The sequence below is a fragment of the Haliotis cracherodii genome, unplaced genomic scaffold (assembly GCF_022045235.1).
Source record: "Haliotis cracherodii isolate W230 unplaced genomic scaffold, xgHalCrac1.p SCAF_20, whole genome shotgun sequence".
Taxonomy (NCBI): domain Eukaryota; kingdom Metazoa; phylum Mollusca; class Gastropoda; order Lepetellida; family Haliotidae; genus Haliotis; species Haliotis cracherodii.
Genome location: NW_027266276.1, coordinates 14,235,963 through 14,259,653, shown reverse-complemented (window position 1 = coordinate 14,259,653; position 23,691 = coordinate 14,235,963). Strand labels below are relative to the sequence as shown.

Below are 23,691 nucleotides of genomic sequence, written 5' to 3'. Positions count from 1 at the left end.
CCACACCAATGTTGGCACCAGGTGTTAAACTAAACAATGAGCACAGTCTCTCCCACACCAATGTTGGCACCAGGTGTTAAACTAAACAATCAGCACAGTCTCTCCCACACCAATGTTGGCACCAGGTGTTTAACTAAACAATCTGTACAGTCTCTCCCACACCAATGTTGGCACCAGGTGTTCAACTAAACAATAAGTACAGTCTCTCCCACACCAATGTTGGCACCAGGTGTTAAACTAAACAATGAGTACAGTCTCTCACACCAATGTTGGCACCAGGTGTTAAACTAAACAGTGAGTGCAATCTCTCCCACACCAATGTTGGCACCATGTGTTTTACTAAACAATCAGTAGAGTCTCTAACACACCAATGTTGGCACCAGGTGTTAAACTAAACAATGAGTGCAATCTCTCCCACACCAATGTTGGCACAAGGTGTTTAACTAAACAATAAGTACAGTCTCTCCCACACCAATGTTGGCACCAGGTGTTAAACTAAACAATGAGTACAGTCTCTCCCACACCAATGTTGGCACCAGGTGTTAAACTAAACAATGAGTGCAATCTCTCCCACACCAATGTTGGCACCATGTGTTTTACTAAACAATCAGTAGAGTCTCTAACACACCAATGTTGGCACCAGGTGTTAAACTAAACAATGAGTGCAATCTCTCCCACACCAATGTTGGCACCAGGTGTTTAACTAAACAATCAGTAGAGTCTCTCACACACCAATGTTGGCACCAGGTGTTTAACTAAACAATCAGTAGAGTCTCTCACACACCAATGTTGGCACCATGTGTTTAACTAAACAATCAGTAGAGTCTCTCACACACCAATGTTGGCACCTGGTGTTTAACTAAACAATCAGTAGAGTCTCTCACACACCAATGTTGGCACCATGTGTTTAACTAAACAATCAGTAGAGTCTCTCACACACCAATGTTGGCACCAGGTGTTTAACTAAACAATCAGTACAGTCTCTCACACACCAATGTTGGCACCAGGTGTTTAACTAAACAATCAGTACAGTCTCTCACACACCAATGTTGGCACCAGGTGTTTAACTAAACAATCAGTACAGTCTCTCACACACCAATGTTGGCACCAGGTGTTTAACTAAACAATCAGTACAGTCTCTCACACACCAATGTTGGCACCAGGTTTGTAAAATTTAAATCTATGAGTACATTATAGCCCACCTTTGTCTCCCTCTGTTTGTCACTCTCTCACTCTGTCTCTCACTGTCTTTCTTTGTCTCTCACTCTCTCTTCCTGCCTACACTAAACCAACCCCAAAACATCAAGCCAAATACCACATAAAGTCATAAGGACCTGTAGCTCACCTGAATTATTCAGACAAAGATAATTCTTTACACACCAGATATCGTCCCAGCATGTTCATAAAATTACACATTGATACATACGTCGCTGGCTATGTAGAGGAGGGATGGAATTACATGTTCATCATGACTGCCATAGCACAACCAGCCATGTACCAGGTGGATGTCACATTCTTTCTGCACAGAACATTTCATAATGCAACAGAAATGTCTGAGTAATCAGTAATACATCATTTTCAATATGGCTGCCATTACGGCCATGTTTAAAACCAGATCAAGTCTGTGAACACTTTTCATAGCTGTGATCATCAGTACTCCAGCTTCAGAGACCTTGTAGTGTTAGAGGGGACGGATGACAGACATTCAGCCAGGTGAGCTGATAAAAACATTCATTTACACAACTTTACTATAATGCCCATATCATCCTTCATGGTGTTACTGGTTAGAAAATCGGCAGACTTTGAACAATAGGAAGTGTAGGCCTAGATAGGTGTTGCAGTCTTTTCCTTGTCCTCAGTGAGGGCCCGTGCTGCATGAACAAACACTGCAAATGTCACACCCTGAAACACATGGAACATAGATTATACATTGTTGGATAACACATGGAACATGGATTATATGTTGGATAACACATGGAACATGGATTATATGTTGGATAACACATGGAACATGGATTATATGTTGGATAACACATGGAACATGGATTATAAGTTGGATAACACATGTAACATGGATTATAAGTTGGATAACACATGGAACATGGATTATATGTTGGATAACACATGGAACATGGCTTGTATGTTGGTGGATAACATCTGGAACATGGAATATATGTTGTTGGATAACATGGATTATATGTTGTTGGATAACACATGGAACATGGATTATATGTTGTTGGATAACACATGGAACATAGATTATATGTTGGATAACACATGGAACATGGATTATATGTTGTTGGATAACATGTGGAACATGGATTACACATTGTAGGATAACACATGGAACATGGATTACACATTTTTGGATAACACATGGAACATGGATTATATGTTGGATAACACATGGGACATGGAGCCTCAACTGTCAGAGAAACAGAGAAATATAAAGTTGGTATATGAGTTGGTGAGTGAATGTTGTTTAATTATCAGACAACAATTTTCCAGGTATATCTTGTCAGTTCCTTATGAAATTCCCAGGCATCAGATACTTAATACCACCTTCAAATCTTTCAACACAACATGTATATCTCTTAGCAGAGATCTGTGAACCTTGTTTTGTTTTGTTTGTTGTTTAACGCCGCACTCAGAAATATTCCAGCTATATGAGAGCAGTCTGTCAATAATCAAGTCTGAACCAGATAATCCAGTGATTGATATCATGAGCATTGATTCAAGCAACTGAGAAACGACGAAATACATCAACCAAGTCAGCAAGCCTGACCACCCAATCCTGTTAGTCACCTCTTACGACTAGCATGGGTTGTTGAAGACCAATTCTAACCCCAATCCTCACGGGTCTTCATGAAGTCTGCATACACAGATGAGTCTCATCCCAGTTCTCCAGAGTATCATATCTCCATTCTGTTCTGATCTATACCCGGGACCCATTCACAAAAATATAGCTTAGTTCAGGAAGGAAGTCACCAGCTCAAGCTCTCTGAAACCAACCTATTACAGAGTTTCTCTCGCGCATGGGCGTTGAAATCAACAACCAATCAAAATGCCTGTTTCAAAACAGGTTTATACACCTTCAAAGTAATGACCTTGTCCAAGGTTGGAAGTCAACGCAGGCGCAATAAAAATGACCCCTTAGTTTAAACGAAACCCTGCTTGAGCTTCAGATATGTTATCATTTATTTCAAGCCAAATTCTAAGTCGTTTTTCAAAAATAAATGCAAATAGTTTTCCCATGATATTCAAAATAGATATGCCTCCAAAATTGTTTGGTTGACTGGCATTTCTTGATTTGTAAGACATTCCGATATTCCATGCATAGGGGTAAAATACCAGTTACAGATTTGATTGAATATAAGCAACAAATACGGTATTAGAAAATCTCCTAATATTTTTTTAAATTCTAGGGTGACTCAAAAGAAGTAAAGAAAACCGAATTAGTTCTTTTGAGTAGTATATTTGAATGAATCAGAAGATCGTTACAAAGGAACTTATAGCTGCTGAAAAAGTATTTCTGAGTTGTACCACAAGGGGCTGGGAGATGAGCTGATGTATTGAAGACAGCAATGAGACTCGAGGCTACTGCTCGGTACATCGCTGTTGGGTTCAATCATGAAAGCTGTAATTTGATTGGACATACATTTTTATCATCTTGTCCTTTCAACTGGACTATGAAAACAAAGTTATTGTGGCGATGTGTCCTGAATATCATCATAATAGAATGGAGATTTAAAACTCTGGATAATAGAGGATGTACAAGCCTGGATGGAAATCAATATGAATGTGAACGAGATGAATAATACGATGACATATATAGATGATATTTGCTCTCACAGAGTTGCTCTCATTATTCAGCCGATGCAGACAGAGTTTTTACTGTTTATCTAATTGTCCCTTACCACTCGGATCAAACGAAATATCAATTATTGGGTAAAACGGGCTAAATGGAATTATTCCTTGCAAAATAGAACAGAAATGGTGGTTATGGATGTGACATGTGACATTTAGGTCATACAATAAATGAAATAATATTTCCCAGACAACTAATCTCATATGTGGCTGGAATCTGAATAATACTTGTGTTTACTCAATTACTAGTTGTTAGGGAAGCACATATTGATGTTGAAAGGCTTGGAGAAGAAATCTCGTGGTTCCATGTTTATCAATACTCTGGATTTGTGATGACAAGTTTATTATTTCGTTAAGCTAGATGAAAGAAATGTGGTATTATGTTTTCAATGTAAGCCAGAATCAGAACCAGAGTCAGAATGGTGATATTAGAATCCAGATGTGAATACCGAGCATACATAATTGAAAAAGATAAAATGGGACATTTTAAATGAACTATTGCCATCTGTTGAAATGATACCAGAAATCACTGAGCTAGCAGGCCAATACTGGATAGAACCTGTGAAGATCTGGGTTAGAATAGGTCTTCAGCAACCCATGCTTGTCCTAAGAGGTGACTCACAAGATTAGGTTGTCAGACTTGCTGATTTGTTTGATGCATGTCATCATATCCCAATCGTGTAGATCAATGCTCATGACGTCAATCACTGGTTTGTCTGGTCCAGACTCAATTATTTACAGACCACTGTAATATGGCTGGAATAATGCTGAGTCCACCGTTAAACAACAAAGTACAGTAGACAGGCCAATACAGGTTTAAAGAGAACTAATACGGATTTACCGTATACGACTTATCAACATATTATCACTCATAGTCAGTTTGACACTGTGTCAGTGCACTGTCATTATATTTTGCTGGAAAGTGAAAAGATATACGAACACTAATGAAAAAATCTGCTGTGACACATCTTCCCAATTCAAGAGCACCCACTAGACTTTTCATCAAAGTCTTGTTTCCACCCTTGCCACATCAAGCCCACTTTCCTGTGCTAAATGTGATTGGACTATCGCACATATAGATAGTCCAATCAGAGAACGTTTCACAAAATCAACATCCATGACTGGTACAACTTCGTATGAAAGTGTTATACCACTGTCTGTCTTTGTTGACACAAATATGCTTTGCGTCAGGGATGAAGTCGCGAATGGTTTCGTAATCTGATCGACTAAGTAGCCTATGGTAGTCATAATCTTTGTGAATCTACGAGATAAGAACAGTGATCTGATTGGATATCACATTTTCTTTACTACGGGGTACAACTCGTGATCTATGTGAGGTGGCGCCAGGGTCGAGCCAAGAAAAGTGGCCTTGATGTGGCAAGGGTAGAAACTAGGCTTTGATATAGGCTAGTGGACATGCTGTGACAAGAACCCATTGACATCCATTAAATGAAGACGTGTCCAGTAAGCACATGCTTAAAGTCGGGGTCAGAAGTTGGCATGATGCACAAGGGAGATAATTCCATGGACATACAACTTCTTTATTACAATGAATGTGACGTTTCAGTGCAGACGCTAACAACATTAGTAACATCGTCACACCCTTTTAATTGCTTGATAATGGTGTTTATATCTACACCAAAGCGTCACATTGATCGTAATAAAGAAGTTGTATATCCATAGAAGTATCTCCCTTGTTCACTTGAGGCAATGTCATGGGACAATGTGGTTGACACAGAACCTATATCAAGGCCAAGCGTAAAATAAACAATTCAGTAATGTAATGTGAGGTTTCAAAGGTAGGTGACAGCAGTGCCTATCACCTGGAAATACTTCAAGTTTGTGTGTTCTGCTTTTTTTTGTTAAATGCTGCACTCTGCAATATTCCAGCCATATGACCGCGATTGATAGACCAGACTGAGTGAGTGAGTGAGTGAGTGAGTGAGTATAGTTTTACGCCACTTTTAGCAATATTCCAGCAATATCACGGCGGGAGACACCAGAAATGGGCTTCACACATTGTAGACCAGACAATCCAGTGCCTGAAATCATGATCAATGATCCACACAATCTGTGTACAGTGACTCGCTGTCAACCAAGTCAATGAGCCAATTTTACCTCATAATGTTCAGTATGGCACACACATCAAATAGGTGGTTCTAAACTGGTTCCAAAGGTGGATCCAGAGGGGTGGTCCAGGGGATCCGGATCCTACCCCCACCCCCCTTTTGAAAACCAAATGTAGCATGTTGTGTGAGTAGAATTGAGTGAGAGGATTTTTGATATTTTGGACCCCTCCCTTTTAAATGTGTTGGATCCACCCTTGGGTTCTAAAATATGGGTGATCTAATGTGATTTGATACCTCTGACTGTGAGATGGGCCCCCCAATACCCACTTGGCGTTGGTTACCTGACTCTCAGCTGCCCGTAAGAATCCTGAGTTGGCTGTCATGGTAATAGCTTCCAGGCTGTCTCCAGTACCAAATATCACCTGACAGGAAGTAACACGTTGAGTGGTTAGTTATTGGGACATTTGTCATGAGTTCTCACAATAACGTGATTAAGGGACCGATCATTTGATATTTTGGAAGGGCTTGCGATTTTAAAAATAAATTGCTTAGGTTTTACTAAAAATTGCTTGAAGACAAGGCAAAAAAAGGCACGACAATGGGGAAAGATTCCATAATCTCAGAGAAAATTAACCTTCCACAATCTCACAGAAACCTTTCTGAGTCTGGAGAAATATTCAATACTCTCAAAGAATCCTACCATTATCTCAAAGAAGTCATCCTTAATCTAAGAGAAACTTTCCATATTCTCAAGAAACCAAGCATCAGACAGTCAAACCCTTTCAGATATGCTGAAGCCATTATTAGACTCTGCAGTAAAACGGCAACAACTGTGCAAGTAAACCGAAAGGGCAAGAAAACGGAACATAGCAATTTTGCACATGTTAATACTTCAGTTCATGCTTAATCACAAACACTTGACCACAATCAAATCTGAAAAATGGAAATAATGTTAAATTTTTAAGAATTACAGGCAAAATCGTCCCCCTAACAAAAGAAAAATAAATCTACCACTGGGGTCAAAACAGGTTCCCAGTGATTGTCACCCTGCACACTTTCAACAATTGGGCGGGCATCCAGTCTGCCCATTTCCGCCAAAGATTTTTTAATCGCATTACAGACTTTTAGGTCTGCTTTGATTACAGCGTCCACAATTAACTTATGCCGAGAATCAGAAACAACATAGAAGATGCCCTCAGAATCTGAAGTTCAGATAGACATTTATTGCATGGAATAGGACCGAGGGCAGCAGGTGGTTTTAATTGTACCCAAGCAGGATGATAGTCATAGTAAGCTAGTAATACACATTATCATTTTAATTATTCATAATGTCAAGGTCAAAGTTTTTTTCAAAGTATGCAATGTTGTTATTTTGTTGGATTTAACAGAAATAGCAACACCTTTAGATTTGCTCTTGATTGAGTTGCAGCTGTCAGCTTCGTATCCATACAGGTGCTAAGCCTCACAAGATCGATCATACAGTAGACAGACGTTGCAACCAAGTCTACATATCAGCAAAAAAACCATTTGGTGTGTACTGCTGCACTGGTAGTTGAGAAGCCAATTAGGAGTGTGTGATTTCAGCACTTTCACTTCGACATTAAAATATTTTCTATGAATGTTGGGAATTTTTATCTCTCAGAAATTGACTTGATATATCTAGGAAAACTGATATTTTCGAAAAAAATCACGATCACTTTTTTCACTTTACTTGCCATTTAAAGCACTGTAATATGTCCCAATAATGATATTTACTTTGAACATCTTAACTTAATAGCATTCTAGATTTTACCCCCCAAATATACAATCAATTTCCCGACAGAGAACATAACTAATGTCACAGAATCCAATCCTTCAATATTGTCACACTAAATTAAATTTAGCAATACCAGAGAGAAATCCAAGCTAGCTGAAGGACCCAAGGTATTTCATTCAGCTGACCAAACAATCACATCGGCCTTCCAGTAACTTGTAAATTGGCACCAACCAAAGAGGTGCTAAAATTACATATTCCATGCATTGAACATTTCCCAAATACACGGCGCCACCGATGACAGGTTCACAATAAACTTCCAGCCATTGGTCCCAAGGGAGGTCTTATTGTGAGTGATACCTTGTCAAGGGAGCAATCATTGTGCCAAAACTAACAGAGATTCTAAATTCATGTGAAGAGAGGCCAAATGTAGATCTGATCGCCACACTGACTCCATCAAGCTACTAGCCAGTTTTAATGAATATGTTTCAATTACATTTAGGATCATCGTCTAGCGACTGACGCACATTTCTTGAACATAATGGCAGGGTGTTGAACATGTTGAAAGGAGCATAATATTAATAAAATATATGAACTTTATATGAGCTGTTTTTAAATTTGCTTTTGGCGATGCATATGTCCTGATTCCTCAACACAAGGGTATTTTCATGTTAAATGCATAGCTATTGTTTTGTTATATTGCTCAGATGATCAGATTACTGTTAACGTTATTGTTGAGGTATGAATCCACTGCTCGAGTACACAATCAATCTAAACTTGTGGATATTTAATTATTTAATTGTGATTTGCTTTATTAGACATTTCAGACTTTAAGATGTCATAAGGTACATGATATGATGCCATTTGCTGGCTTTATTTTGTAATTATTCCAAACTGATGACAAATCTATTAAACTGTTGCCTAAATTTTCTATAGTTTTGCTTACAGTTTGTTTTTTGAAAATCCAGGTTGAGAGATCATGTTGGAATTCATTCAGTGTTGAGCATGTCTGATTGTTTAACTTATTGTTATGTATTTTCTGGAAGATTAATCTATTGCATGCAATAAATATCTGTGGTGAACATGCAAGTTTGCATTCAGCAAAGTAGAAGAAATTCTTCATTTTTCATTTTTTCAAATACTTGCCTAGCTCAAGTGTTGTAAAACAACAGCTGCTGACAATGCCATTAAACCCCCATGTTACTACAAGAACAATATGTAAATGATGACTAATCATCCCACTGATGGCTGCAGCAGCGATGGTGCACCAACACTCCTGGAATGAGATGACTCAGAGATGACTTTCCCCAAGACTTGCTGTCAGAGGAACTTACCTTTGACCTATCTTTTATCTTCCCAAGGTTCTGCAAGTTCAGGGCCTTCTGGGATGGTTTGTTGTCCACGACCTTGACCCTGGCTAGGAGCTCTGCAGCCCTCTGTTTCTCCCCATCTCCCCCAAGTGTGGACAGGATGGTGTTGAAGTCGTCCACTGCAGATCGACATGCATACAGCTCCTTGCCTGCAAGGACATGATGTTTGTTTGTTGTTTAATGCTGACTCAGAAATATTCCAGCTATATTAAGGCAACCTGTAGATGATCGATTGGGACCAGACAATCCAGTGAGTGACATCATGAGCATCGATTTACGCAGTTGGGATCAATGACATGCATTAGCCAAGTCAGTGAGTGCCTGACCACCTGATACCGTTAGTCGCCTCTTATGACAAGCATGAGTTGCTGAAGACCAATTTTAACCCAGATCTTCACGAGTCAACAGGACATTTATGCAATCAAATAACTGTATTCTACGAGAAACCTACAATAGCTCACAAATCTAATGATCTTTACTTCCAAAGTTGAGGTTCTCTTCAGTGTGAGTGAGTGAGTGAGTGAGTGAGTGAGTGAGTGAGTGAGTGAGTGAGTGAGTGAGTGAGTGAGTGAGTGAGTTGGCTACTTGGGTTTGAGTCTGCTTGAACTGATCCTGGCACATCTATGGGCCTCTACTCTGCATAAATGTATGAAGAAATAATGTTGGCATTCAAATATAAAACCCATCAACATGTGTATGGTGCTGACAAACCAAGAATCATAATCAGTTTGATTTAAACACACAGTCAATCAGATTCTGGCTCATGTAAGGGAGACAACTCAACATAACAAATTGTGGCATCATAGATGTCACCTGTGACCCTATTCCCAAATAAATAAATGATTTAATTAATCAGTGATGAATATATGCTATCAAGCAAACCTTCCCCAGCGCATACATCAAAAAAAAATCCCTAAATACAAATTCCTGATCATTAACTCTATGTATCAGATTTCCATTGATGCTTCTATATTTCAATAAACAGATAAACAACAAACTAAAATGCATTATATTAACGATGACAATATCTCATGAATGAGCAAAAAAGATAAGACAAATGTCACATCCTGATGTTCGGCAATAACTCGGTTGTTCATACAGCTGTGGCAAGATACATCGACAATTACAATTCCTCCACACACAGTACACATATTGATGCCATGTCCAGGGACGCGCCTGGTCAGCGAAAGTGGGTAAAATCCCATTGTTGTCGGACTAATTGGGGATCGTTTATGAGATAATACTCCCTAGCCATATGAATAATGAAAAGACTCGCTTTACAAGTTATCTATCCATTTCTAGTTGACCGAGCATCAATAGGGTTATCATACTGATGTGTATTGAACGAGATAATGGTTTTTTCTGTGTGCCATAACTGATGGTGAAGTTGTTAATTCATCAACAATGCTTATGATACATCAACCCAGATGATGGCCCTCAGTTGCCAAGTCCAACCCATATAGGATGAACCTATTTTGTTGGGAAAAATGGCAAATTTTACAGCTGTGGAATTATATCTAGTCTGTCTTACAGACCCTGATACAAATATATATCAACTACAGCCCATGCAAGTCTATAATGTTTGGCAAGTCTAGATTACTGCAGTATCAGGAAATCTGAAAATGAAGAGAATCTAACCATGTCTGTGCTGTACTTCTCATATGCACATCAGTTTATATCAAAAGTGCTGAATGTTATTCGGGAAAAGCCATCATATTTTACATTCAGTCACAGTTCTAAATTTTAAACAAAACCTCAAAGTCATGTTTTTAATTAAGACCAATCTCATTAAAATCAGCTGTAACTTCTCACTGCCGGTAAACAAAGATCTGAGGACATCCCATTGTGGGTCACGTCAGAACGACCACTGAAATGATTAACAAGAAGTCGACATCAGCGAATGAGAAAGCAGCTTCCTCGAGCTTAACAACACTTGTTTCAAACTGGTGACCTCCATTCCAGACTATGCTTATATGTTGACCCTGTCCTTGATTAAAATTTTGGAAACTTAACAAACAAACATTCTAGAATGTCTAATATATGGTTGAGATTGTACTGTGCAATGGAATGCCTCTTCTGTTCAAATGTTTATACCACGGAAGCGAGAGATAGGCAATGATTTTGACGGTTTATGGGCCTTAACTGTCGTTCGGAATACCCCGTGTTAATGTTTTCAATGGTTGCATGATTAGAAAACACATTCCGACTGTCACTTTCATGATCTGGTAAGCGACGCATTGATTGGTCAGAAGAAAGGCCATTCTGACATGACCCATAATGGGATATCCTCAGCTCTTTGTTTAGCGAGAACTAATCTGATTTTAATGAAATTAAATTAAGACCAAATTAATTACTTGTCTTTTTTTAATGCCACCTGTCTTTTTTAGCCATTAAAAGAATACATATATAGTAGACACAGTAGACTCTGAGCCGACCAGTCCTTGTTTAAGCCCCTTAATGCAAAGTATCATTTTTTAACATCTTTTGGTATGTTGCATCCGGGGATTAAATCCCTGACTATCCACTGTCCTGGCGGATGCTCTACCACCAGACCAGGGAGGTGGCTTCCATGGCATGACTGATACCTCCCACAGGCTTCGTATCCCGGATCGCCCTGATTAGGCTACAAGGTTTTGTCACACCATACCCATGCTCGTGGGTTTTACCAAAGCGGCAAACGTCTCAGACCCGCATAACTTTGAGCTTTCCTCCCCCATCAAGCTAACATGCCATGATATAACTGGAATACTGTTCAAACTGGCGTTAAACCTAACTCACTCGCTCACTCAGTTAAAAAGGTGTGTTTATGTTGACTTTTTTCTCTCACGCCTGCAGGTATTTTCAGCGACAGAATCCATAACCATGTGATGACATTGGTGAGGATGAGGACAGACTTCCGCAGGAGGACATCACTGATTGTAAGCTGGCTGGGAAAGACAACAAGAACCATCCGAAAGAAAGGCAGCTAGTATTTCCAATTAAGGACCGCAGTGATATCTCATTCTAATTGTGGAATTTGCACTCTTACAGATGTTGACATACTTCTGTTCCAATTAGCACTGATTATAATCCTGAAACCAGTGAAAACATTGAATGTGTGTATGGCCTTGACTTCAGAAGATCTATCACAGTGATCACTTAAGTATATGTGTTCAATAACTATGTAAAACATTCTTGAAAATATTCAATTTCTATAAATATATTTCTATAAATCAACGCCAGAGACTAACTAGTCTCGATTATTGGACAAAACAGATTCCATCAGGCCTAAAAAGCAGAACAGGTGAAAATTGTATGGATCACTGACAATTAGTGATGACACTGTGTGTTCATGAAAGAAATATGAATTATTCAGAACAAGTCCTACAATCATCTCCCATATGTGCTTTTGTCCCTGCTACAGTAATTTACAAACAAATGTTCCACCAAATTTATGCAAGTACTGATTCCTAGTCTTAAGTGTGTCATAAAATTAACGCACACAGCCCTATCTTTGAAAAACTTCTTGCAATACAATACTGTAAATCTTGAAATTAATGTGAGTGTAAATTAAATGCGAAAAATACGAGTGGTCTTTAGTTTGCATTAATGAAACTTCGCATTTATGTCTCCAAAATGACTATCAAAATGACGGCTTCACTGCACAATTTGGATAGCGGAAATACCAACTTGAATATAAACACAAACACAGTTTATTGAGCAGCAGTTGTAACAGGTATAAAACAATGTCATTCAAAGAATAGGAATTGCACAATAGGCATCAAGTGAGTTATCACTGCTGGGGTCAAGAGTTCTACCCACTCGTGTCAAACAAGACATCCAGCAGTCGTCAAAGGCCGACACGACACAACGTCCATCTACTACCTACATGGTCAGGTAAGGTGGAGATGTGATACTGGCGTCCAGTTACTTCCTACAGGGTCAGGCAAGGTGGAGATGTGATACAGGCGTCCAGCTACTTCCTACAGGGTCAGGTAAGGTGGAGATGTGATACGGGCGTCCAGCTACTTCCTACAGGGTCAGGTAAGGTGGAGATGTGACACTGGCATCCAGCTACTTCCTACAGGGTCAGGTAAGGTGGAGATGTGATACTGGCGTCCAGCTACTTCCTACAGGGTCAGGTAAGGTGGAGATGTGATACGGGCGTCCAGCTACTTCCTACAGGGTCAGGTAAGGTGGAGATGTGACACTGGCATCCAGCTACTTCCTACAGGGTCAGGTAAGGTGGAGATGTGATACTGGCGTCCAGCTACTTCCTACAGGGTCAGGTAAGGTGGAGATGTGACACTAGCGTCCAGCTACTTCCTACAGGGTCAGGCAAGGTGGAGATGTGATACTGGCGTCCAGCTACTTCCTACAGGGTCAGGTAAGGTGGAGATGTGACACTAGCGTCCAGCTTTTTCCTACAGGGTCAGGCAAGGTGGAGATGTGACACTGGCGTCCAGCTACTTCCTACAGGGTCAGGCAAGGTGGAAATGTGACACTGGTGTCCAGCTACTTCCTACAGGGTCAGGCAAGGTGGAGATGTGATACTGGCGTCCAGCTACTTTCTACAGGGTCAGGCAAGGTGGAGATGTGACACTAGGGTCCAGCTACTTCCTACAGGGTCAGGTAAGGTGGAGATGTGACACCAGCATCCAGCTACTTCCTACATGGTCAGGCAATGTGGAGAAGTGATACTGGCATCGAGCTACTTCCTACAGGGTCAGGCAAGGTGGAGATGTGACACTGGCGTCCAGCTACTTCCTACAGGGTCAGGTAAGGTGGAGATGTGACACTAGCGTCCAGCTACTTCCTACATTGTCAGGCAAGGTGGAGATGTGACACTAGCGTCCAGCTACTTCCTACAGGGTCAGGCAAGGTGGAGATGTGATACTAGCGTCCAGCTACTTCCTACAGGGTCAGGCAAGGTGGAGAAGTGACACTGGCATCCAGCTACTTCCTACAGGGTCAGGCAAGGTGGAGATGTGATACTGGCGTCCAGCTACTTCCTACAGGGTCAGGCAAGGTGGAGATGTGATACTAGCGTCCAGCTTTTTCCTACAGGGTCAGGCAAGGTGGAGATGTGACACTGGCGTCCAGCTACTTCCTACAGGGTCAGGCAAGGTGGAGATGTGACACTGGTGTCCAGCTACTTCCTACAGGGTCAGGCAAGGTGGAGATGTGACACTGGCGTCCAGCTACTTCCTACAGGGTCAGGCAAGGTGGAGATGTGACACTGGTGTCCAGCTACTTCCTACAGGGTCAGGCAAGGTGGAGATGTGACACTAGCGTCCAGCTACTTCCTACAGGGTCAGGTAAGGTGGAGATGTGACACTAGCGTCCAGCTACTTCCTACAGGGTCAGGCAAGGTGGAGATGTGAGACTAGCATCCTGCTACTTCCTACAGGGTCAGGCAAGGTGGAGATGTGATACTGGCGTCCAGCTACTTCCTACAGGGTCAGGTAAGGTGGAGATGTGACACTAGCGTCCAGCTACTACCTACAGGGTCAGGCAAGGTGGAGATGTGACACTGGCATCCAGCTACTTCCTACAGGGTCAGGCAAGGTGGAGATGTGATACTAGCGTCCAGCTACTTCCTACAGGGTCAGGCAAGGTGGAGATGTGATGGAAGAGTTCAAGACATCTTTAGAGGTGGATGAGAGAGTGGTTCCTAACTCTTTATATCAGAGACAAATGGGTCATACCATCCAAAGACATATGGGTCAATGATGTTTTGATTGAGATATCGCCAAATACTCTTCGTGGAATTTGGCCTCTTGGCAGAGCACAGAAAACTTATCCTGCTTTAGATGGTCATGCGAGAGTTTCAGATGTTCAGGTTGGCAAAACTGTCTTGAATACTATCAGAAACTATAGCTCTGTATACTATTCACTCCATAAGAGCTGTTTTCAGTAATATTCCAGCAATATCACAGAGGCAGGTAAATAATCAAACCTGGACCAGACAAACCAGTGATTGATATTCTGAGGAATTCCGGGTTACATAATGATGACAAGCAACAGAGCTTGACCACCCAATACACTTAGTAGCCTTTTATGACCAACAAGTTAAAGGGAACGCCAAGTTGAATGTAACTCTATATTTTAACATTGGCTTCCGATCATAGTAGTGCTGAGACCACATTGAGAAACAGGGCTCTGTTCTAACCCTGAAATCCCACAGGAAAATATTAAATGTTGCAAACTTCTCAATATAAACCGCAAACTAAAAACTAATTAGCCAAAAGGCCAATAACGAAAATAAAATAAAATAGATCAGAGTGGTAATAAGACAACATGGCTATTTCTAGTCGAAGTCAGACTGACTTTCTGACACCAATTCCATTAACAACAACGATCTGATTCGAGAGGTGCTAAAAATATGGCAAAACAAGGTCATAAGATTACAATTGAAGGTCACCCAGAGCGAAAAAGGCCAGCTTGACTGATGAATTAGTCCACTGAAATTTAGCAACAGGAGTTGAAGACAAAGGCGCTGCTGAGTCTGTTGTAACGGAGACCTCGTCACAAGATCAGTCCAGCCAATAGATGACTGATTACTCTACAGAGGGCGGACAGGTGCGAATTCTCGCACTACTTCGTCTTTCAAGTCTGGAAGATCGATAGCTGCATTGTTTGAACACAAATATGCATTTCTTTGCCAACAGTGACTCCAAACATTTGTTAAAGCCTTGTGGCAAAGTAGGTCAAGCTTGTTTGAAGGAAAAGTGTTTACTTGTTAACCAAAAGGACTAAAATACTAAATGCTCATTTAAAAAAACTTTGACATTTTATTACTAAAAGTGTGACTGTGGTGATATTTGAGGATGTGTTCCTACAGATGACAGTGCAGAAGAAGTGGTCTTGATGGAATAGTGTTATTGGGAGGAACTGACACCATTTGTGGCAGGACCAGTTTGTCTCTAACCATTCATTGTTAAGGTCACAGGAATCAATGGCACCCTGGCAAAACAGAAGTGAACAATTGAAAACAACAGTGATCAAGTACAGAAATATGCCGTTGTTTGTTTGTTGTTTTAAGCTGCAGTCAGCAGATATCAAGCACTTCACAGCAGACGAGACAAACAAGTGGTTGATGTCATGAACAAAGCCACCTGGGTACAGTGACATATAATCAACCAATTCATTATCTGTCTCAAAACCATCTCCTCTTATAACTAGCAAGGCACAAGTGAGTGGGCAGTTGGGTGGTTGAGTGAGTGGTTGAGTGAGTGAGTGAGTGAGTGAGTGAGTGAGTGAGTGGATGCACAAGTGAGTGAGTGGGCAGTTGGGTGGTTGAGTGAGTGGCTGAGTGAGTGAGTGAGTGAGTGGGCAGTTGGGTGGTTGAGTGAGTGGCTGAGTGAGTGAGTGAGTGGGCAGTTGGGTGGTTGAGTGAGTGAGTGAGTGAGTGGGCAGTTGGGTGGTTGAGTGAGTGAGTGAGTGAGTGAGTGAATGGATGGGCAAGTGAACGAGTGAGTTAGGTGGTTGAGTGAGTGAGTGAGTGGATGCGCAAGTGAGCAAGTGAGTTGGGCTTAACTCTTCTAAAGCAGAATTACAACTTCAAGATACCAACTGATGCAGATCTTAGAGACCTTTCCTACTCTTGTTTGTTTGTTGTTTAACGCTGCACTCAGCAATATTCCAGCTATATGACGGCGGTCTGGACCAGACAATCCAGAGCCTCACCACCCGATCCCGTTAGTCGCCTTTTAAGACAAGTATAGTCGCCTTTTAGGGCAAGCATGGGTTGCTGAAGACCTATTCCACCCCAGATCTTCACGGGTCCCTACTCTGGTAAATCACATGAGGCATGGTACGGTGCTGACAACCTAAGAACTATAATCAGGGCGATTCAAATCCAGAGATTCAAATCCACAACCTTTGGATTCTGGCTGGAATGTAACGAGGTTAATATTTACTATAAATGACAGGTGAAATTTTCTGGATAAACTTCTTAATATTTTTCACTTTATCATAGTTCACTTTAGCTTCTGTTCAAAATAACTTAAGAATTCTGTCAAAATCAAAATGGTTGGTATCTCTGCTCTGAAGTGGTAAACGTCTGAGACCTGCATCACTTCTGGCTTTCCTCCCACATTAAGCTGACACACCGCGATATAACTGGAATACTGTTAAAAGCGGCGTTAAACCCAACTCACTCACACTAAATGTCCCTCGCAATTCACCTTTATACCAACTGACTTATCACCCATTCTATTGTCAGACACCTATAATTTATGAGTGAGTGAGTGAGTGAGTGAGGTTTTACACTGTTTTTACCAATATTCAAGCAGAAGCATGGCAGAGGCTCCAAAATGGTCTTCACACGGAGCATCTGTGTGGGGAACCTTGGCCTTTGACATGGCAAACAATGCCACCATCATCAGGCTACCCCACCTCCCATCCTAATTAACGAGGAGTCACATATTTTTATCGAGTATTTATTGATAACTGTTGCTCACATGTAACTATCTTTACTATTAGGACCAATGTCATTCAAGAGTGAGTGAGTGAGTATGGTTTTATGCCGCTTTTAACAATATTCCAGCAATTTCACAGCGGGGGGCACCAGAAATGGGCTTCACACATTGTACCCATGTCGGGAATCGACCCGGGTTTTCGGCATGACGAGCGAACGCTTTAACCACTAGGCTACCCGACAGCCCCGTCATTCAAGAACTATATTCTGTTACAAAAACATCTATGTAAAAGTCAACCATGCGAGAAGGTGGGAATAACACAGCTTCGAATGACAAAAGCGATAAAACCCTTTTCATAATCCTAAGAAATCTCTTCTAAATGCAGACACCATTGTACAATTCGTCTACGGCAAAGGCATGTTTTTATGAATCAGTTTTCTTATACTGATTACAATGACTGGTAGATGTTCAGAATCTCCTTCACATTATGTGGTGAAGTGTTATCCTGCCAGGGGAACAGACCAGAGTCAGTGTTACCTGCACATACAACATCTGGGTGAGTTCAGCTGTAGTCTAACCTCTCTGAAGATGACAGCAGAACTGGAGCTGTCTACCAGATAGATGCAGGAACCCAGTCTGTAAGTCACACAGGAGTCCACAAGTAACAGTGTTGTAATATACCACACTACTGAGTGTCATATACAACACTACTGAGTGTCATATACCACACTACTGAGTGTCATATACCACACTAATGTGTACAATATACCACACTCCTGAGAGTCATATACCACACTACTGAGTGTCATATACCAGGTGTCATATACCACACTACTGAATGTCATATACCACACTACTGAGAGTCATATACCACACTACTGAGTGTCATATACCACACTCCTGAATGTCATATACCACACTACTTAGTGTCATATACCACACTACTGAGTACAATATACCACACTACTGAGTGTAATATACCACACTACTGAGTACAATATACCATACTACTGAGTGTCATATACCACACTACTTAGTGTCATATGCCACACTAATGAGTACAATATACCACACTACTGAGTGTAATATACCACACTACTGAGTACAATATACCACACTACTGAGTACAATATACCACACTACTGAGTGTAATATACCACACTACTGAGTACAATATACCACCTACTGAGTGTAATATACCATACTACTGAGTACAATATACCACACTACTGAGTGTAATATACCACACTACTGAGTGTAATATACCACACTACTGAATACAATATACCACACTACTGAGTGTAATATACCACACTACTGAGTACAATATACCACACTACTGAATACAATATACCATACTACTGAGTGTAATATACCACACTACTGAGTACAATATACCACACTACTGAGTGTAATATACCACACTACTGAGTACAATATACCACACTACTGAGTGTAATATACCACACTACTGAGTACAATATACCATACTACTGAGTGTAATATACCACACTACTTAGTGTCATATGCCACACTACTGAGTACAATATACCACACTACTGAGTGTAATATACCACACTACTGAGTACAATATACCACACTACTGAGTGTCATATACCACACTACTGAGTACAATATACCACACTACTGAGTGTAATATACCACACTACTGAGTACAATATACCACACTACTGAGTGTAATATACCACACTACTGAGTACAATATACCACCTACTGAGTGTAATATACCATACTACTGAGTACAATATACCACACTACTGAGTGTAATATACCACACTACTGAGTGTAATATACCACACTACTGAATACAATATACCACACTACTGAGTGTAATATACCACACTACTGAGTACAATATACCACACTACTGAATACAATATACCATACTACTGAGTGTAATATACCACACTACTGAGTACAATATACCACACTACTGAGTGTAATATACCACACTACTGAGTACAATATACCACACTACTGAGTGTAATATACCATACTACTGAGTACAATATACCACACTACTGAGTGTAATATACCATACTACTGAATACAATATACCATACTACTGAGTGTAATATACCACACTACTGAGTACAATATACCACACTACTGAGTGTAATATACCACACTACTGAGTACAATATACCATACTACTGAGTGTAATATACCACACTACTTAGTGTCATATGCCACACTACTGAGTACAATATACCACACTACTGAGTGTAATATACCACACTACTGAGTACAATATACCACACTACTGAGTGTCATATACCACACTACTGAGTACAATATACCACACTACTGAGTGTCATATACCACACTACTGAGTACAATATACCACACTACTGAGTGTAATATACCACACTACTGAGTACAATATACCACACTACTGATTGTAATATACCATACTCACTGTGTACAGTATATAACACTACTGAGTACAATATGCCACACTACTGAGTGTCATATACCACACTACTGAGTGTCATATACCATACTACTGAGTATCATATACCACACTACTGAGTACAATATACCATACTACTGTGTACAATATATAACACTACAGAATACAATATATAACACTACTGAGTACAATATTCATACCACACTACTGAGTACAATATACAACACTAATGAGCACAATATACAACACTACTGAGTGTAATATACCATACTACTGTGTACAATATATAACACTACTGAGTACAATATACCACACTACTGAGTACAATATACCACACTCCTGAGTACAACATACCACACTCCTGAGTACAATATACCACACTAATGAGTACAATATACCACACTAATGAGTACAACATACCACACTCCTGAGTACAATATACCACACTAATGAGTACAATGTACCACACTACTGAGTACAATATACCACACTAATGAGTACAATGTACCACACTACTGAGTACAATGTACCACACTACTGAGTACAACATACCACACTACTGAGTACAATATACCACACTAATGAGTACAATGTACCACACTACTGAGTACAATATACAATTACAATTATTTACAGGTGCCATGCAGGAATATTGAAGTAGAATTTGGAAGATGTCAATAACCCACATACTCTCAAGGACAAGTACACTCAGTAACTTAGTGTCGAATCATCGTCAGAAGCAATTTACATTTTGAAGATGTGCAACCCCTCCCCTTTACCCTACTTCCACTGCACAATAGATACCTAAAAAAAAGGTTGACATTTTGCAAGAATCATGAGAAAGTCCGATCCATGTCTATTTCTATACCAAAGCAGGACGTGTCACTTTCATCTCACAAAACACCTGGGGCGGAATATTGAAAAACTCTTTTTGTACCTCAGGGGGCCTAAAATCTCTGAAATAATTAATCAACATCAGAATTTCTTTTTGGGTTTGGAATGATCGGATGCAGGACAAGAATGCCAGTTTTGTGTCCATGCTTTCAAAAACAGGATGTGACCTACTCAAGGCTCGCTGACGGCAGATAATGACACAAAGACGTGTTCAATGTCTTCCCATGTTAGCGGGAAGAGGAGATGTTTCTTCACTTGTCCTGTTTGCTGAAACATCTGTACAGCTTGAGTTGAACCAAACATAATGCAACCTGGTGAATTCAACACTGGGATGGTATATGGGGCTGCTTGCAGTACCTCTATGAATTCTTCAAACCTGACTAGATGAACAAAGGCATTTCAACAACATAATGACGATGGTAAGTAGTCTTAGGTTGGATGGATGGATGGATGGATGGATGGATGGATGGATTGATGGATGATGGGCGGATGGATGGTTGCTGGCTGGCTGGTTGGTTGGTTGGTTGGTGATGATGTTGAGGATGCTGGTTGGTGTAGCGGTCGTGATGATGATGATGATGATGAGAATGCTGGTCGGTGTGGTGGTTGTGATGATGATGATGATGATGATGATGATGATGATGATGATGATGATGAGAATGCTGGTTGGTGTGGTGGTTGTGATGATGATGATGATGACAACGATGACAATGAGGACAATGACAATGACGATGACAATGACAACGACGAGGGCTTCATGTTTCTCCTGGCATGAAACTGCTGTGAAGTTCCAAATATCTTGTATGACAACATTTCTTAAGTCAGTCAATCCCACAAACACTTAAAAGTACAAACAACATGGCAACTTTCTATGCACTAATCTAAAATAATTCATCAATATATTTAGGTGTTAGGCATGAAATCTGCCACCAAGAAACACATCTTTCCAACATAATCCTTCTTCTTTTCTGCACTCTGGAGATCAAAGGCACATTTTTTAAAACTTTATTGATTTTGCTTGGCCAAGATTCTACAAATGTGTTACATTGTGATTGTAATTTCTCGTGTTAAATGGAGCCGTCCTAAAAGGAATTTACAGGACATTTTTTTCTGGTCTTAGCTTGATAATAAAATGCATTGTAGTTTTTTTTTTTTTGTTTTTTTAAGCCAACCAAAATAACCCCTGAATTTAATTAGTTGATATTTTTCAGAAAACTGTTTTCAATCACTGCTATTGAACTTATAATGGCTTTCTTTCGAGATGATAATTATAGTCCGTAAACAACCCTTACGCCAGCCCTATCATTTAGTGTTTCTCATCTGAATGTTTTAAGCTTCCAGGGAACAGACTGTAAGAAGGAAATAAAAATAATAAATGAAAAAAACAAAAACCTATGTTTGGTTCAGAATACAACTGATACAAGGTTTGTTATATGTATGGAAATGTACACCAATGGTTCAACATATGACCTTAACATGAGTGAGTGAGTGAGTGAGTGAGTGAGTGAGGGTGGAAAGGAAGGAAGGAAGGAAGCTCTGTTTTGTTTGATGTTTAATGCTGCACTCAGCAATATTTCAGCTATATGAAGGCAGGCACTACATAATCAAATCCGGACCAGACAATCTAGTGATTGACATCATGAGCATCAATCCATGAAAGTGGGATACAATGGCATGAACCAATAACGTCACAGAGAAATTATTAGCCGAGTCTGTTTCCATAACAGAAATATCATATTAAGAACAAAATACTGATGCTGCAAGTCTTTGGCAGGAGTAATACATACAGATACAGAAATACACAAGGGTAATACTCTCCTTGTTGTAAATAATACAGAAATACACAAGGGTAATACTCTCCTTGTTGTAAATAATACAGAAATACACAAGGGTAATACTCTCCTTGTTGTAAATAATACAGAAATACACAAGGGTAATACTCTCCTTGTTGTAAATAATACAGAAATACACAAGGGTAATACTCTCCTTGTTGTAAATAATACAGAAATACACAAGGGTAATACTCTCCTTGTTGTAAATAATACAGAAATACACAAGGGTAATACTCTCCTTGTTGTAAATAATACAGAAATACACAAGGGTAATACTCTCCTTGTTGTAAATAATACAGAAATACACAAGGGTAATACTCTCCTTGTTGTAAATAATACAGAAATACACAAGGGTAATACTCTCCTTGTTGTAAATAATGCAGAAATACACAAGGGTAATACTCTCCTTGTTGTAAATAATACAGAAATACACAAGGGTAATACTCTCCTTGTTGTAAATAATACAGAAATACACAAGGGTAATACTCTCCTTGTTGTAAATAATACAGAAATACACAAGGGTAATACTCTCCTTGTTGTAAATAATACAGAAATACACAAGGGTAATACTCTCCTTGTTGTAAATAATACAGAAATACACAAGGGTAATACTCTCCTTGTTGTAAATAATACAGAAATACACAAGGGTAATACTCTCCTTGTTGTAAATAATACAGAAATACACAAGGGTAATACTCTCCTTGTTGTAAATAATACAGAAATACACAAGGGTAATACTCTCCTTGTTGTAAATAATACAGAAATACACAAGGGTCATACTCTCCTTGTTGTAAATAATACAGAAATACACAAGGGTAATACTCTCCTTGTTGTAAATAATACAGAAATACACAAGGGTAATACTCTCCTTGTTGTAAATAATACAGAAATACACAAGGGTAATACTCTACTTGTTGTAAATAATGCAGAAATACACAAGGGTAATACTCTCCTTGTTGTAAATAATACAGAAATACACAAGGGTAATACTCTCCTTGTTGTAAATAATACAGAAATACACAAGGGTAATACTCTCCTTGTTGTAAATAATACAGAAATACACAAGGGTT

At 39.8% G+C, this 23,691-nt stretch overlaps 1 protein-coding gene across 1 annotated transcript in view; it reads right to left on the bottom strand.

Moving 5' to 3' along the window:
* Positions 1–1,464: 1,464 nt before the first annotated feature.
* Positions 1,465–23,691, bottom strand: part of LOC139470344 (UPF0415 protein C7orf25 homolog) — a 208,234-nt gene continuing 186,007 nt past the window's right edge. Inside the window, exons 5-7 of the mRNA XM_071252720.1 lie at positions 9,024–9,208; positions 6,278–6,358; positions 1,465–1,902 (exon numbers count right to left, since the gene is read on the bottom strand). Of these exons, the coding sequence (XP_071108821.1) occupies positions 1,825–1,902; positions 6,278–6,358; positions 9,024–9,208 (344 nt within the window). The 3' untranslated portion in view covers positions 1,465–1,824. The remainder of the gene's footprint in view (positions 1,903–6,277; positions 6,359–9,023; positions 9,209–23,691) is intronic.